Below are 18,158 nucleotides of genomic sequence, written 5' to 3' on the forward strand. Positions count from 1 at the left end.
TTTAGCAGAGGATGGTTTCGATCCATCGACCTCTGGGTTATGGGCCCAGCACGCTTCCGCTGCGCCACTCTGCTCAATATGTCAAGGTCAGCAGTATAAAAATCTGTGGCCCAATATTATGGGCACCTTTGGGAACTAGAGGGAACCAAGATTTCAGCATTAATCGATGCTTAGTCATCTGACATCAGGGCAATGACAGCATGGAAGGAAAGTAAAGAGACATCCTCTTGATCCAAAGTTTACACAGCTAGCAGAGGGTGGTTTCCATGGACTGACATCTGGTTTATGAGCCTCGCCCGCTAGGTTCAATTTTGTGTGAATCTTTGGGAACCCGTGCCAACCAAGATTAGTCAGCGTACAGGCTGAAATGTTAAGCATTTGGTGGACCTTGCGGTGATGCTTTTTCTCGAGATTTTCCCAACTCCATCCAATAATCTTGGAACGTGTCCACATGAGACACCTGTGGCAATGAAACCTCAGTCATTTGATGACATGGCAAATTGAGTGTGGGTGGAAAGGATAGAAGCATCCTCCCACTTGGCCCCTCTACCTCATTTTTTTCAGTATCGCTCCCGCTCTGCTCAGTGGTGCTTCACAAACTCTAGTCAAGGTACTCAGCTGTCAATGATTATTGCTCCTTCAACAGCAAGCAGTGCTGCCATGTAAATACATTCAACCAATCAGACTTAAGAGCAAAGGTCAACATTTGACATTGCTTGAATGACAAGTGTTTTCAAAGTGAGAAGAATCAGATATTGACCTTGGCGATATTTTCCACTCCACAATGAATGCTTATGTCACTAAAGATACTTGTGGCAATGACTGCTTTGTCATCTTAAACCATAGCAATGTGAATATGGATGGAATTGGTAGAGTCAGCACGGAGCCATCCAAACATCCACTTGTCTTTTGCTTCACACAAGTCTATTACCCTTAAGTACACCAATAAGAGGTGCATGCACTTTAGGACAACATGAGGTTACCACATGAGTCTCTTCACCTGATGTCATACTTTGTCAAAGGGCAGTGGTGGGATTTGAACCCATGCCTCCTGAGAGATTGGAGCCTTAATCCAGCGCCTTAGACCACTCAGCCACACTACCTGCAAGAGCCTCAGTGCAGTGTCTGCCCCCTTTATTTTGTCCTCCGCTGAGACTGCATGTTCTCCCCGTGTCAGCGTGGGTTTTCAGCGGGCTTCCTCCCACAATCCAAGGACATGCAGGTTAGGTTAAGTGGTGACTCCAAATTGTCCATAGGTGTGAATGTGAGCCTGAATGGTGGTGTGTCTCAATGTGTCAACCCTGTGATAGTCTGGCAACCTGTCCAGTGTGTACCCTGCCTCTTGCCCAATGTCAGCTGGCTTATTGGTCTAGGGGTATGATTCTTGTTTAGGGTGCAAGAAGTCCTGGGTTTAAGACCCAGTGGAGCCCAAAAATGAGAGCACCACAGAGGCTGCTATTTAGCGTCTAAGCAACTGTGCAGGAGAAGAAAGTTGTGTGAGTTCAAACTCTGAAAATGCCCAAGGTTTAGGGTGTTTCTCAAAGTTAATGACTGTCCTATCAAAAAAGGAACCTACAGAGGCAAGGCAAGAGTCCTTCCTAGCATTGGAACAGGCTAACAAGTGCCCTCAGGTGTGTGTCTTTACCATCAGCAGACTTTGGGGCTTTCAGGGTACTATGATCATTTTGGGCTTTCTACTGTTATACTACTATTTGAAGAAATGTAAGCAGCATTTCTAGAGTCACGTGACTTTTAGGGGAAATATATTTCTGTATTATAGTTTATCCAAAACAAAACAAAAAAGCATTAATACTTTCATCTGCCCCACTGATTTGGACAATTAAATGGCTATTTAAAAATGTGTCCTGCTGTTTTGGGAAGAGTTGGCAGTGGGAGGGTAGTAATCCGACTTTTCACTGAATATGCAAAAGGTGCTAGTCACAGGTGAACCCCTTTTCAAAAGTCCTAGTGAGTGTGACAGTGTGCAAGCATGCACAATACCAGGACCCTGAAAACAAAGAAGCTTAATGGAATGCAGCCATTGTTAATTTAATTATTTACATCTGCACTTTTCCTACTATGTAAAAATGTAAAAAAAAAAAAAGGCCTATTGCAAAGAAATGGCCAAGGCTTTCATCATAGTTAAAGGTTCTTCATCATTCCCTACCATAACTCTCCCCTCCTGTCTGCTTTGAGGTTTTTTTTCTGGATCATATTTTGACATGCCCTTGAATAGCTCCAAGAGTTACCACATACAGCAGCCGTGCACTGAGAAGATCGACCTGAAGTCTAAAGACATGATACCAGAGGCCTGTTTCAGAAAGCAGGGTTAACAACCTCTGAGTCTAATCCTGACCTCTGAGCTGACTAACCCTGAGATGGAAAGGCTGAGTTTTCGGTTTCAGAACAGTTGATCAGAGTCAGTTTAGTCAACTCTGAGTATGTTGAGTCTGCGTTAAGTTTGTGAGTGTTACATGAAAATAGTCATCGTCAATGGAGCTCATATACTACGATTCACCCTGGCAACAGGTCAATAAAAGGCAGAGCCTCCATTTTAATCCAGTGGACACAGAGGTTGTAATGCATGCATATGCTGACTGCGCACATTTATCAAAAAAAGAAAAAGAAAAAAAGAACTTCCACTCACAAAAAGATGGGCATGCAGATGTTTGACTCTGAGCTGTGGTGACTCAATCTCAAAACCCATTGTCTGACGATGACACATATGCGAAGATCTCTGTGTAGAGATAAGGGGTGACTTGATGCTGTGTGATCTTTTAATGTGAGGGTGAAAACCACTGTTTGAAGATATAGCAGTAAACTAAAAGTAGTCAACTTAGATAGCCCTGCGTAACAAACTAATATCCAAAGAGGATTTTGATTCTGACAGTAAACCTCCACTTAATAATGAACTTCGATACATGCTTTGATACGGATTGAATCAATCAGGAAATAACACAGTGTGTCTGGCTCTGTCAGAGTGAGGGGTAAGAGAGAAACTCACAAAGGTTCACAGAGTCAGTTACCACAGTTACTGACCTAGAGTTTAAATTACCTCTCTTTCTAAAACAGAAAACTCATAGTTTCCCTCATCTCAAGGTTAACTAACTCAGAATTCACTAAACCCACTTGAAGTCTTGAAGTGTTAAGAATCTTTGCAAATCAGAGTCCTTTTCAGATGTATTTTGAGTAACAATAATGTAGATGAGATACCAGTTGACTTCACTGTCTTTTTACAGACAAGCTCAATATGGTATTTTTAGTTTTTCATCTACTACGACCCCTAGAAATTTTATGTAAAGAACCTGAGTTGTTTCGATGTCATCTTTTAAATTTTTGGCTTTAACTTTGTTGGTTTTTTTGTTTGTTTTTTTAACAAAATATTATGAAGTGATTTTTTCTATACTGAGAGAGTTTGCTCATCTGAAAACATTTGGAAATAGATGAAAGCTCTTCATTTGCTTCTCAAAAATGCAAAAAATTTCATGTGAAGATACCAGACATGTATCATCAGCAGTTATGCACACTATTCACAGTATTCAAGAAAAAAAAATTCAAGTAAGTAATGAATGTCACTGACATACAGGTGCCAAAGCAAAGACAGAGAAGAACAAAAGCAGGTGATGGACAAGCGTCAGGTGGAACGAGAGAGCTGGATAATGGCGAAGGCCCAGACAGCCTTGATGTTTTACAGCCACGAGGGACAGCAGCACCTCCTGAACCTCATCGACACGCCAGTTAGTGCTCAGCTGGGCGTGATCATGTGAGGCAGAAGAAGAAGAACTTCCTTTCCTCATCATTTACGGCTGCTGTGTCTTGTCAGCACTGCAGCCAATTTTAGGTGTTGCATAATTGTGCCACAATAAATGAAAACCCAATCATAAACAAAAAATGGATTTAAGATTTCAACTTGACAGCATCAGCTCTCTCACACAAACTAGGAAAAAAAATATAGATTTCGAAATCAATTATGTTGACTTCAGTTATGAAGTGCCTTGATTAATTTCTGTGTGCTCAGGTATCCTGTTGAGTGTTGATGCCAATCAGGTACAAAACCCAATTCATAGCTCCCAGTTTTCTCAGTGAGTTATTGTGGCTTAACATGCTGCATGTAATTCAGTCATTAATATTTTTGCCATGAACTAAAGGGTATTCAAGCGCAGATGGCCAACTTCTACCTGGCTTTTGAAGCTCAGTGTGCAATCATCCCTGTAGTCAACAAGGTGCATTGAGACCTACTTGTTTTTTGGTTTAATCACATTAGTTTTCTACTTTACTGCCATGCCATTTCAATTTGACATTTCTCCCTTCGATTGATTCAAAAGATGCTGATCCAAAGAAAATGGAGTCACAGATTGAAAAGGTGTTTGATATTCTATGTGCAGAATAAATTAAGGTGAGTTGGAGCATATATAAGCTGCTTTTACGTTTTCAGTATCGCTTAAATTTCTCTTCACTCGTGGTTCCATCTTTTTCAGATTTCAGCTAAACTTGGAACAAATGTTGAAAAGGTTCACCAAGTGGTTGTGGACAGACTTTCACTGGGAAAAGGTTAATTTGGTTTGACACATTAAAATTGAAGATTTTCTCTCTGTAGTTGTGTTTTTTTCAGGCCTACATTGAGCACTGATAACCAATATAAAGCCCAAGGGCCCTATTTAGATGGTCTAAAACGCAAAGCGCCAGGTGTGCAGCGCATGGGCGTGTCCCAGTCACTTGCTAGTTAGACAGCGCGTTTTCAGACTGTGTGCCATGGCAGAGACTTACTCTGTGAATTAGTCATGGGTGTGTTTTGGGCGTATCATTCCATAAGCCAATCAGAGTGTCACCTCTCATTCCTTTTAAGAGAGGCGTGATTGGAGCGCATGGCAGAGAGCTAAGAAACAGAGTGAGACTGCGAGAGAAAAAGACAGAGCCGCGCACACGAGAGAAACTCTGTCAACAAATTGTAAATTAGGCTATTCAATTTATTTTATTTTAACCCGGTAGGTTAGAAAGCCCAGCTTCCTCTCCAGCATCCTGAACCCCCCCGCCTGAAGGTGCAGGAAGGGCTGGTCCCGTGGCTGCACTGTCTGGTCTGGCTGCGGAGCTGGGGTCATCATCCTCCTCCTCCTCCTCCTCCTCCTCCTGACAAGATTATATTTAGTTTTATGTTCTAAAAGCTTTTTTTTTTTTTTTTTTACATATACATTTGTTCTTGTAGGGCTATAAGTTTACGTTTTTAGTTCACAGAAGCTGGTTATTGTTGTGTTTATGTCAAAATAAAGTTTATCAAACGTTTTCACATCTTTGATTTTGTGATTTACATGCCAAAATGATCACAATTCATTTGGGAAAGACAAGTTCATTTTACAGGATCATCAGCCCGTGGAGGTCTGCTCGCAGTTCCGTATATTCGGACACTGCAGCTTGGACCTCCCGGATTATGATGATCATTATTATTGCGATTAGATCATTCTGATTAATGACTGACCATTAAGACGTGTTTCTGATAAATATTTTAATGTGCACAATACTAACCTTTCATATTGTAATAATATTTTTATTTGTTATCTTTTGCATATGTGTGGCTGCTCCGTGTGTGTCTGAGCAGAGTGCACGTGCATTGTGCATCTGCCTAGAGACACATATTACTAACTTGTTTAACAACGAAATACTGCGCCGTTGACTTTAGACCAGGTTTTTGTTGGTCACTGGCGCATTTGCTTTTTACGTCATCTAACTAGCAACGCGCCATGACTGCGCCTGACCACTCCTCATTTTTAGACCAACACACCCAGAGAAGCGCAAGTTCATTTGCTAGTTAGACGACGGGGGCGCAGGGCGTGAAAATGACAACTGCGTCTGCATCTAAATAGCAATGACACTTGCGACATGGATTATGCGCCCTCCGCCATCCGCTTTAGACCATCTAAATAGGGCCCAAGTGTTTGATCCCAGTTTCAACCACTACTGAGGAGCAGTTGCCAACATCGCTGTGTTTGAAGGTTGGTCAGGAAAGGGGACAGGATTGTGTAGGCACATCTCAGCAAAACCTACAAAGTCAATGAGCTGGGGCCTCTCCGGCTCCATTAGCACCCAAAACAGAAGCTGTACGTGTCATTTCTCCCACTTGTTGTTATCTAATGCAATACAGCTGATTTTGGGATTAGAGCCAGAATATTATTTTGTTGTTATATAGACCCAGTGGTCGAATTGTTAATTTTTAACAAGGGGGATGCAATGTAGCATGACCTATACCTGCTGCCTTTAAAAACACAAATAATGCAGTAGTATTGATATTGCAATACAGACAAAAAACATTTTAGAGTATAAATAAGAGTAGTTCTGAAATAGCTGTGAAAATTAATCTTAGAGTCACTCTTATCCTGTAGACATTTCCTTAGCCAGTTATAATTTCTCCTTACCTGTGAAGCCTTGGGATGATAATTGGTGCTGCTGTCAGGTCCCTGTCCTGATACCTGCCTGTATATGTATATATATATATATATATATACATATATGATATACATATATGTATATTAAGGTTATGCTGTCATTACCCTCTGCCACTGTGCCAAATTTCATATGTCTACGACACATGGGGCATGAGATATGCCCATAAAATCACCATGGGCATAATACACTGATGGACCGTAATCCCTGACACAACATGGCGGCCATGTAGGCATGTCACTTCAATGGGCAGCTACGTTGGACAATTCATCTAGTGTTTTTATAGATATCTATGGTTGTAACGGCTGTAAAAAGTGCAGGGGACGGAGGGCACAGATACGGGAGGTGCGGGGGACATGTCCCCTGTCAAATCAAGCTGAAACATCTACTGCCTGCAACAATGATGAATGGAAACATGATAATTTTAGTCAGGGTGCACTCAGCAGCTAGGCTTCACTATACACCTGAAGTTTCCAAATCAAAGTGAGATGGCTGGTTTAGTAGCTTTGTGTGCTACTTGTGTACTTGCATATGCCTCTGATATTTGGTACATCATTGGCTCAAAGACAGGGATACACGGACATTTTGAATTTCAGTCTGTTTTCTTCCTTCTCAAGTACTGCTGTGAAAAAATGTCTGCACTGACACCTCAGGTAGCAAAATAAAAACAACCTGCATATCAGCAGATACTCCTAACAGCAAGCTGACATGTTTTTGTCAAACAGTGTAACAATGGCTGTAACCCTTTAAAGGGTGTCAGAAGGGAAGGGTCTCTTGATGTGAAAAGTATTTATCAAAGAACAAGACAGGCTAAACTTTAAAATGTCAGTTCCTGTCTTAACACAACTGAAAATACCTGCATTGTGAGTATTTGTTGTAGGAAACTGTTACATTGAGGGTCGCAGATGACGCAGGGAAACGCTCCGTTGGTTTTATGTGTGCGCCACTGTAATAAAAAGACTGTAAAATACCGTATGCGTGTAATTCTCTTTATCCATATGTATGTTGGGAAAATTGTCCCAAACTTTGACCTTCAGTGAACAGTGGTCATGTTACTTTTTCAGCAAAATAATAATTAGTTTAGAAAGGCAATAGGGCATGGCTTTCACCTTAATACCTTTTATGACCATGCCAGTAGAGGTATGTTGAAAAGCCACAAAATGAATTCCCTTATGTGTTTGTTAACACCACAGAATACTATTGCTACCTCTGTTACTGTAGTAAAAAGGTACAGTATAGCTCATTCTGTCAGGTATGAAATTTACAACGGAATGTGCGACCATCTCATAAATGTGGTTAATAGTACAGACATGTCCTCTGAAATATATTTTATTGCCACTTAATACACACTGCAAATGCACACATTGTGTTGGTAGGTCATTCTTACACATGCTCGCTTGTGTCTTAATGTTATCCTGACAAAATGATAATCAAAATGTTTACTTATTGTTTATACAGCAGCATGATAGGACAAATCTGATCTGGATCTGAACAAAATAATCGTTTTTTTGGTTTGTTAGTTTTATGAAGTTTCCATTTCACTGTGTAGATAATGACGTTTTTAAAAGTGCAACAAGGAAAATTTGTCATGAGATTGAATTGGGAAATAGTACAAGGCCCAAAGGCTGCCTCAAAGTTAAACTTACAGCGGCAACCTCAATTCCAGAAAAGTGGGGAGGCTGTGTAAAATGTAAATAAAAACAGAATGCAGTGATTTGCAAATCATTTTTGACCCATGTTCAATTGAATACAGTCCAAAAAGCAGATATTTAATGTTCAAACTGATAAACTTTATTGTTTATTGTAAATAAACACACTGAATTTGATCCCTGGGACACATTCCATAAAAGTTGGGACAGGGGCATTCTGTAATTGTGCACTGAGAAACATTTTGTTGGACCATTTGCCCACACGGTTTTTCACAAAGTAGTGAACCTTGCACCACCAGTTAACCAGTTAACCTGTGAAATGTTTTAACAGGTGTTTTTTGAGCATTGAACATCAGTTTTTGAAAATCCTTGCATTCTGTTTTTATTTATGTTTTACACAGCATCCCAACTTTTTTTTGGAGCTGCTGTTGTACAATAAGTGATGAGTCATTGCATGGTAATGGACTACCCGTGGTGTGTTTGGTGAGTTCAGGGCTGTTTCTGATTAAACAAAAAGGATGTTACTCATTAATGCAAAGCTCTATTTCTGTAGGGATCCTTTCTATCATGTTGTCAGACACAGTAACAATCTGAGCCTGTCAGTGACCAAAACAAGCTTTACTTGGATGTGCATTGACTGTGCACAAATGCCTCGAGTGCTTAGTTTTGTCTCCATTAGTTACTTAGACACAAAAACATGGGAAAATAATGTCCAGGTTGAGAAATACCAAAGTTACCTTTCAAGCTATTTAGATCTGGTTATAGTAAAGAGTCGTCAAAATATGATTGGAGATGACATACTGAGGGATATACTGATGGATCAGTTGAAGAGAAAGTGGAAATTAATGTAAAAGAGCTGAAAATATGCAGAAGTGAGGGTGAGGTGTGCAGGTGAGCTGCATCAGGGTTGTTCCTGTCCTTCAACTTGAACCATGTTTTGAGATTAAATATAGTATGTACAATGCAAAACTCATATCTATGTTGCATTATGTGTAAATCACACACACACACACGCACACACACACACACACACACACACACAGAACAGAATGGAACAGGACAGTTTAGAATGGAACACGGAATTTCTTTGATTGCCTGAATCTCTACAAGTACCCCCTGCACTTGTCAGTCTCACACTGATCTCACTGAGAGAAGAGTACACACACACACTGTTGTTTCGTCTTTCGAACAATTGAGTTGTTTTTTGAAAAAGTAATGGAGAATTGCAACTTGTCGAAGATCTGCCTCCCATTTCGGAAGTGGATCCACAAGAACAACGAGGATGGTGGTGTAAGTAATCAACTCTTTTGAACACAAAAACACAGATATTCTCCCAGCTCTGAAAACTTGACACTAATGTTTCATCAAAAAGACTCCAGACTGCTAAACTCTAATTGTTTTCACTACAATTGAAATTCTAAATCATATTTTTACCGTGCTGTTTCTCATGTTACCTATAGTATCAGTTCAGTTATTGTGAGTTTTGTCAAAATAGGTAACATCTGTGTATTCTCAGAGCTCTGACAGTGTCAACTATTCTGCAAGTTTTGCTTTGTTTTGGTGGAAAGAATTGGTTTTGAGAAGCGGGAATGTGGTTTTAAGTGCAGTGTTTCATTTTACGAGACATTTATTGAGTTTTCAAAAGAATAGTTTTGTGTTTAGAGTTTTGAGAAGTTGAGCTACAGTTTCAGGAAATGTGCTGAAACAATTGAGGAAAAACTGTCATCTCTGATCTTCCTTCTGTTCATAACTGAGTCAAAGTGGATCATCTCAACTGTAATGATTACCAAGTTACTCAATAGTGTTGTGCTTTATTTCCACAGCAAACTGGGAGCCACAGTGGACATCAAAATCCTGATGGCTCGACCAGTGAGTCCAGCATCCTGGACTCCCAGAGGGCAGGGAGGGCTACGTTAGTGCGCCAGGCAGAAAATCTGCGCTGCGACGAAAGCCCGAAATGACGCTGTTCTGGGGAGACTGGGACTCCCCGTTCAGGACGTCACCCTGCCATCACCGCGACCACCACCTTTCCCAAAAAGAAGTATCAGATCCCCCCAACGAAGAAGGAGGAACGCCCCTCTTTCAGATGTTCCTCGTTTCAACACTGAGGTCATCGACAGACACCAGAGCCCTGGAAGTCTTGATGAGGAGGACGACTCCTTCTGGGAGAAGGTGCTTCTTGGCAGCCAGATGGCTGCCCTCACATGCAAGGAGGCTCAAATGGCAGACCGAGACCAGAGCTCAACCTCCTCCCTCAGCTCCGTTGATTGCCAAACACCCAGTGAGCTAAGGGCCATTGCTCTGATTGAGGAACCAACAACTCCTCCTCCTCCTCCTCCTCGAGCAGTCCCACTGTTCAGGAGAAGAATGTCTCGTCTGCCTGTGCTTTCAGCCAAATACAGTGGAGCAGGTCAGTTCCTCAAGACAAACTCTTTTAGGGACAGGTTAGCTTTTGTGGGAACACCTGCTGTTTCTTCTGGTTGTTTATGTTCCTGTTAGACTCAAACAGCATGGGGATTTTATGCTAAATCATTGGGCATCATCTCAAATATTAAAACACTTTATTACAAGTACAACACTTACATCTAAGTTACTCATTGGGTATGAGAACAGTCGAAATGTATGTGATCCTTTTTTTGCCCTAACAGAGAAAGAGGTAGCCGATGGATGTAGGCTACAATCGGCTAAAGGGAAAGTTGAGGCTTTTGTGGAGAGATTGAAATGCCTCCAGCTCGCCTCCATCCCTTCACCTCGACCTCCAGCAGCTCCAAAGACGACCCCTGCAGTGGCACCCAAAAGGGTCCCTGCACCACCTACCATGACACGCCCTGCACCTGCTCCGACAGCAATCCCTGTGGAGACGCCTTTGGCTCCCACCCCTCCAAGAGTTCCCCAGGCCCAGAAACAAGGGACTCGACCCGGGGTGGCCCTGCGTCCCGCAAAAGCCGTCAGCGTGGCAGGTAATAAATGGCTGAATAATTGTAGTCGAAGCTGTGAACTGCACTCATGGGTTTCTTATAGTTTTCTGTAAAGAATTTTAATAGCTACTGTGAGTACAGTGCTATGAATGACAGGACATGTGAGTAAAGACTGTTTTGCTTTTTACCAGGCAAGGACACAACCACCGACTGCAGCCCTAATGCTGCAAAGGATAAAAAGGTCAAGAACACGGAGCTACAGCCGTTGACCGACCCTGTGCAGAGCCTGTCTGCCTGTTTCAAGCTGCTCTCTTTAGATGACTGGTAAGACACCGACAACACAGAGCAGTCTGTTGTACCAGCTCAACAAATGTTTAATCTTAAGTCAGTCATGTTGCAACTAGTTTGACATGAAGCCTGTCAGTGTCACATCACTATGGAGCCAGTACATGTTGATAACAGTAAATTTTATGAGGTTAATTATACTTTACATTTTAACATACAGGGAGAAGAAAATCGACGGCTTGAAAATCATTCAGGCTCTTGTACAGCACCACCCAGATACACTGAGGACAAAAGTGCATGAAGTGTGTCTGGTTCTCATCGAGGAGGTATTGTACACACTTTCCTCTTTCTATCTATATTCATGCATTTTCATTTGCCAACATGTGTCTATGAGTGTGCACACTACAGCTTTGATGTTTGATGATGTTTATTCTCACTATACAGGTGAACAACTTACGCTCAGCCGTTGCCTGTGAAGCAATGGACACCTTGGCAGAGCTGTACGTTCACCTTCGAAAGGCCATGGACCCAGAGGCAGAGGGAACAGGCCGAGCCTTGCTGCTGAAACTGGCACAGACAACGAGTGCCTTCATTCACCAGCAGGCTAATCTTGCTCTCGACGCCCTGGTAGACAACTGCAGCCATGGTCGCATTGTGAGCGCTCTTTTGAACGCAGGCCTGAGGTAAGAGGAGAGAAGAGGTTTATTTTATCAGCAAAAACCTTAAAACAAAGTTAAATAGGATAATGAAACATAGTGTCTCATATTCCCCTGTCTTTGTCCCTCCTCAGCCATCGATGTGCTGCAGTCAGAGGCAGCATGGCTCAACATCTGCACCAGCTGGCTGACAGCCTGGGAGCAGCTCGCATCTTGACAGCAGGAAGGACACTCACAGAGCGCTTCCTTCTTGCTGTCTCCAAGATGTGTATCGATGGTGCACCAGAAGTGAGGTGAGTTATCAAGTTCTTTAGATTTAGTGTAACATTTTGCACAATCTTGTGATCTTGTAGCTCCTGTTTCTTCGTTCAGTGTTTCCACAAGTCATAATTTAATTTTTCTGAATACTGAGCTAAATGAGAAATGTCTTCCTCCACAGGCACCATGGACAGATAGTACTCTTAAAATTGGCCGACCACAAGGACTTCATCAAACTGTGGACAAAGATCGTTCCCGTAAATGAAAGACCATCACTGGACAAGATCTTAAAGAAGGCCAAGAAATAGAGGACATCTGAAATATTATTTCTTTCTTTCTTTCTTTCTTTATTTATTTATTTATTATTCAGCTATCTATTTGTTTATTTATCTATCTATCTATTTATTTATTTATTTATTTATTTATTATACTGTTCATATATATGTATATATAAATTAAATATGTATAGTTATATATTTTTATATTGTTGTAATCACTGTCCAAAATATACATTCATAATCATTTACAACATGTCTATTACTTTGTCATTCTTAATGTCCATACTGTGACTTTACTTGTTGGTCTGTTCTGTTCACATTGACATTTATTGCCTGTCTATCCGTCCTGGGAAAGGATCCCACCTCTGTGGAGATTCTCCTCATCCATACATAGGGTCTAAGGACAGAGGGTGTCATATGCTGTTCAGATTGTGAAGCCTTTTGAGGCAAATTTGTCATATTTGCTACATAAAATCAATAGTTTTACAATTGCTAACAAGTGTTAACCTAAACTTTTTCGTAAGATACTTTTTACCTTTCTACCTGCCTCTTAAAACTAGCCAATTCGTCAATTTTCTGCTTAAAACCACAATTTGTTCATTAAATACCAACTCTACATTTCAAATTATAAAAAACCTTTCTCTATGTACATGAACTCTATCAAAATACTACCTGCAATACCTGCATACAATAAACAATAGGAAATGCATTGGGTTTTTTATATAATTTAGAGTCATTTTACCATAAACCACTCTGTATATTGTGGTTGAGTGTTGAATGTGTGCATTTTTTGCAACATATTATGTATAAATGAATTAGTCATCTTACTTTTTAGAGTGTAGCCTGCAGCAGAAAACAGCAGTAAGCCAGAATTGCTGCAGTAAAACCTTTATGCGTGAATAACAAAATAAAACACACAACAGTAAAAAATAAGATAGAATAATAAAGGCACGGACAGGGTTGTGTTTCTGTCAGCGGGAGTCTCGCCAATGGCGTTACGACCTGTGTGTGCACACCACAAGATTTCTCCACCGAGCCCTCGCCGACAGAGCCCCAGATAACACAGTGACGTCACCAAAGTACGTTTTTTAACTTGGAGACGACACATCATAAAGGCATGGGTATTCTTCCCAGTGTTGAATCAGATCTGCCTCCAGGGCCTGGGTCAAAACACTATGCACTCCATGATCCTGTGGATGCCGCCATAGTTGTTGTTGCTTGCCGGCTTGTCAGTGTTGCCAGATCTTGGGAGAGAAACAAGCAACCAGGGCTATGGAGACAAGCCCAAAAGAAGCGACTATCATGCGTATAAATAACTCATAAGACGGATATATATAGAGAAAGGTGACGTTTAGAGAGCAAGCCCAAATAAGCAACTCCACTTTAGAAACAAGCCCAAAGTCGCGGCTAATAAGTGGACCTGGCAAGTAGCAACCCTGCTGCTTGTCCTCCTCACATTTCTTCCATCTTCCTGCATGCTGACGTGGGACTGACGTGCCCTTTGTCAGTCATGTCACACTTCTCCAGTTTTCTAGCATGCCAGATATCTAGTCCCAGTCCCAGTCACAGACGAGGGGGCGACTTGCTCGTAGGCTTGTTCACACATGAGGAGTCGTCGAGTCAGACTATCTGCCGACTCACCTCCGACCCAAAGTGGCTCTCAAGATCCTCTGCGACGTCAAAATCGCGGTGAAAATCGTGTAATGTGAACTAGGCTTAACTCAACGTTGCCTGGGGAGTTGATGTCTTCATCCCAGTGAGTGACTCTCAGCCACACGCCACCACTCTCCAAAGCCAAAAGACTTGCAAAATAGGCAGCGGAGCCTAAATTTAGTACAATTTAGCAGACCTGACAGATAGGTGACTGGAAGGATCTGCACCTATGTCAATAATAGCAGAGATGAAGGATGTGAAGGAGTTTCATGTTGGTGACATACTCCACCCTCAGGTGCAGCCTGTGGAATAGGCTGACCAAACGTCCTCTTTTGCCCAGACATGTCCACTTTTCACGTCCTGTCCGGGGCGTCCGGGGGATGTTTATAAATTGATGATAATGTCCGGTTTTCCTTTCCGAACCCAACAGTCATTCTGTTGTTATGTCCGAAACCGAATCGAGCCTGACATTATTTAATTACTAAAGCACTGAATTTGTGTCACACAGTTGTTATGGTTACAGGCTATTTAACAGGCCAGCCGTTCGCCGTGGGTGCTCCGCGGAGACGGAGACCTCCGTGTTTGAGACGGGAGCGGGCAGCGGGAGGTCCGAGGCTTCCAGCGAGGGGAGAGGAAGAAATATAGCCTAACAAAATAAGATAAAATAGGAAAAACCTGTTTCCCTCTTTTATTTTATTTTCAGCATTTAATCAAGGCGGAGGCGGGCGGCAGAGAGGTAGAAACAAACAGCCAATGTGTATGTGTGTGTTATGTTCAGGTGTTGTCACGTAAATAACATTTTCACTGAAAGCTGACTGAATCCGACCTGAGCCCGAAAACAGTTTATACATTTTTGACCGAACCCGGCCTGATCCGTCGGGTAGGCCTACCGTCGGGACTCGTCGGGCTCGGATCGGGTAGCAACACTCTAGTGTGTGTATGTGTGCCCTATCTATAGGGGCCTATCTGAATTTCTGTCTTTGAGAGATATTATTTTGTAATATAACTGAATTTTCTATCCATATAGATATATATATATATATAAACTTTAAATATATTAAAATTATAAGGCATCGTTGAGTAAACTGCGAGTATCATCCCGTGGCCGGGCCGAGTGTCCTCTCTTTGGAAATCAAAATATGGTCACCCTACTGTGGAAGCTCTTCAAGTTTTTACCATCTGCAGCTGCCTCCTGCTGTCCCATAAAAGTCTCTGAAAATTTGGAATAAGAACTGGAATGGAGGACACTATTCTTTTAAATACCACATGCATCACCATAATTATTCAGTACAATGATGTCTGTAAATAGTCCACTTTCACTGGACATTTCAAATGTAAAACCCCTTCAGAGGATGTTGTGTTCCACTAGTTAGTACAGCACCTGCTCTCCACAGTACATGAAAAAGTCCTTTTTGCTGAAGATGTGCACTCTGTCTTGTTCTCTGTCCCTCAGGCATGTATCCCATGGACCAGTCAGAATACGTGGGCCTTCGCAGCGCCATTGAGAGGCTGACCCTGAATGACTCAAGTGTCACAGTGCAGAGAGACAGCAGTCTGGCCCTGGGAGCAGGCTGGAGGTGAAGACGAATTAGAATGAAAAATGGCTCTTAAGACAACAACAGGGGAGTGGGTCACTAATGTTACAGCAAATCAAACAAAAGTGTGGACATGGAGCAGTGCAACCACCAAAGTATCAAGTAATTTACTGTTGCAGAAAAGTTCTTAAAGGCTTCTTTCCTCATTTTCTACACAACCTTGACATCATATGATATGATTAATAAGGGAATAAACAACTTAATACATACTGTATGTTGCCAAAACAGACAGCCAAGTAAGAGTTTATGTATCATCATAGGTCATGTTAGTCCAGATGATAAAAATGAATTTGATTCCATTAGTGGCAGTGATTTAGACCATTGGGAAGTATGAAGCTGCACTGGAATAGCAATGACTCGTACTTGCTGTTGAATTCATTCCAAACAGGCTCTTTGTAATTAAAAGCATCAGTATCAATTATAAAACTTAAGTGAACCTGTGCACCTCCCCGTGCCCCTACAGACTTGGCTTCCTGAATCTTCTCCATATGGAGGTGTTCAATCAGAGGCTGGAGCAGGAATACAATGCCTCCGTTATAGTAACAGCACCCACCGGCTGTCCTCTTTTCACCCCAACTCATCAAGGTAAGAGCCGTTTCCTGCTCATACATTTTCTGCTCTTACCGTAGAGGTGGGCTCTTACTGTACTTTCAGCAAGAATAAAGTTTTAACTTATTTGGAAGTTAACCATAAACAGAGGCTCTCCAGGCTGTTTTGTAAAATGACATAAGAGAGATAGTTGCTCATCAATATCTAAAAGAACAATCAAAATGTCCTGTTGCAGAGGTTAAAGCTGAGTTCTTATCAGGGGCCAGGGTTCGATTCTGACCCGTGGTCCTTTGCTGCATGCAGTCCCTTCTCTCTATCTCCCCCAGTTTCTGTCTATCTTCAGCTGTTCTAAATAATGGCAAACAATCCCAAAATAATTTTTTATAAAAATGTTTTGCAAAGGCAAAATCATAGCTAATTTTTAATGATGTATGCAAGTTGAGTTCCCTTGGAAACACCATTGTTTCATCCCACTAGCAGAACCTTAGTGTATCTGAAGACTTCAAAGGGATAGTTCCAGTTTTTTTCAGACAGCCCTTTCTGATGGGGTACTGAAGCTGTTATCTCCATCCATGCTCTCTACAAAGCAACCAGACTCCTTTGACAAAAACACCTCGAAGAACACAGGAGTTGCTGGTCTACTACTGCCTTGGTTGGTTAATTTATTTGTGTTATTGAGTAACTTTAGTGTTTGACAGGGTGAGGTCAGATTCACCAAAGTCAAACAATAACACAAACTAACTATCTGATCGAGGCAGCAGTAGACCAGCAACTCCAGTGTCCTGCAAGGTAAAATTGCTGTTTTTGTCAAGGGAGTCTGGTGGCTCTGAAGAGAGGATAACGGAGATGGATAACAGCTTCACTTCCCTGTTGGAAAGGGCGGTCTGACAGCAAGGTAAAGTGGTGAAAATATTCCATCTGCCACTCCTCCCACCCACCCTACTCAAACTTTCACCCCTTTAACTTACATTGTTGTCCAGCTGCATTTCCCCATGTCACCTTGTATGTGGAAGGATGGCTTTTTCGTGGGTGTCTGACGCCGGAAGTCACTGACCAGGCACCTGAATTTGATAACTTTGTAGTGACATTGGGTTGGACAGGAGTAAAAATCTACTTCAGTTTCACCCTAAAAGCAAAGAAATAAAAGATGACAGTAATGTAACATAACTTGCCAACACACAATATGATGTATGCTTTTAGTCCTATTTAGAACATGGGATAGTGGTGCACTCCAGCCTCTTGTGGCCAAAATGAGTATTACAAAAAAGAGTAACCCAAAACAAATTCATCTGCCATCTTTCAATTTTTATTTTTTTTTACCTGATTCTGAAGTAATAAACACAGGAATAAAAAAAACAATTTAAATCAGATTTAGGAAATGGATCACAAGATTTGTTTTCCTCTTTTGCCTTCCAGGACTTTTGTACTTTTCTGTTTAATCCATCCCATAGTTCTCCATCTCTTGTGCCCCTTAATTCTCGTCTTACATTTAACCATGTTGGATAAAGGTTCTTAAATAAATACTATATCACTTTTGACTGACTCTGAAAGTGTCCTTTGATTTTATCTCACAGGCTAACTGGCTGATGATTTAATAAAGATGAATATTCTCCTGAATGGGCAGCTTGCAGAACACCTCCTCACAATTGTACACTGGTACTATATGTTTCAAATCGCAGCTGAATTAAGACACTGTCAAAGAAGTTCCTTGCTTGTCTCAGGAGGTATAACTCTGATGCTGCCTGAAAGGATCCTCTCATTTTCTTTGTCAAAGCAGCCTCCAATAGCTTAATTATTACTGCTGGCAGATTTTTACAAGTTTACATAATTTCAAGGTTATATGGTCCTTCATTACTTTAGTAGTTCTTCTGAGCCTATGGAG

General features: G+C 41.5%; 1 protein-coding gene and 2 non-coding genes across 3 annotated transcripts; 1 reads left to right on the forward strand and 2 right to left on the reverse strand.

Moving 5' to 3' along the window:
- Window positions 1-2: 2 nt before the first annotated feature.
- Window positions 3-74, reverse strand: trnam-cau (transfer RNA methionine (anticodon CAU)). Its single transcript has one exon. It is a non-coding gene; the product is annotated as a tRNA-Met (tRNA).
- A 947-nt stretch (window positions 75-1,021) lies between these two features.
- Window positions 1,022-1,103, reverse strand: trnal-aag (transfer RNA leucine (anticodon AAG)). The gene has a single exon. It is a non-coding gene; the product is annotated as a tRNA-Leu (tRNA).
- Window positions 1,104-10,025: 8,922 nt separating this feature from the next.
- LOC117260817 (uncharacterized) lies at window positions 10,026-12,574 on the forward strand (the record flags this gene model as incomplete). Its single annotated transcript, XM_033632922.2, has 8 exons — window positions 10,026-10,494; window positions 10,733-10,872; window positions 10,945-11,044; window positions 11,194-11,326; window positions 11,508-11,613; window positions 11,732-11,970; window positions 12,078-12,236; window positions 12,383-12,574. Coding segments are annotated over 8 exons (1,473 nt in total), but the record flags the coding sequence as incomplete, so codon positions are not given.
- Window positions 12,575-18,158: the final 5,584 nt, after the last annotated feature.

Source organism: Epinephelus lanceolatus, chromosome 7, assembly GCF_041903045.1.
Source record: "Epinephelus lanceolatus isolate andai-2023 chromosome 7, ASM4190304v1, whole genome shotgun sequence".
Classification (NCBI taxonomy): domain Eukaryota; kingdom Metazoa; phylum Chordata; class Actinopteri; order Perciformes; family Serranidae; genus Epinephelus; species Epinephelus lanceolatus.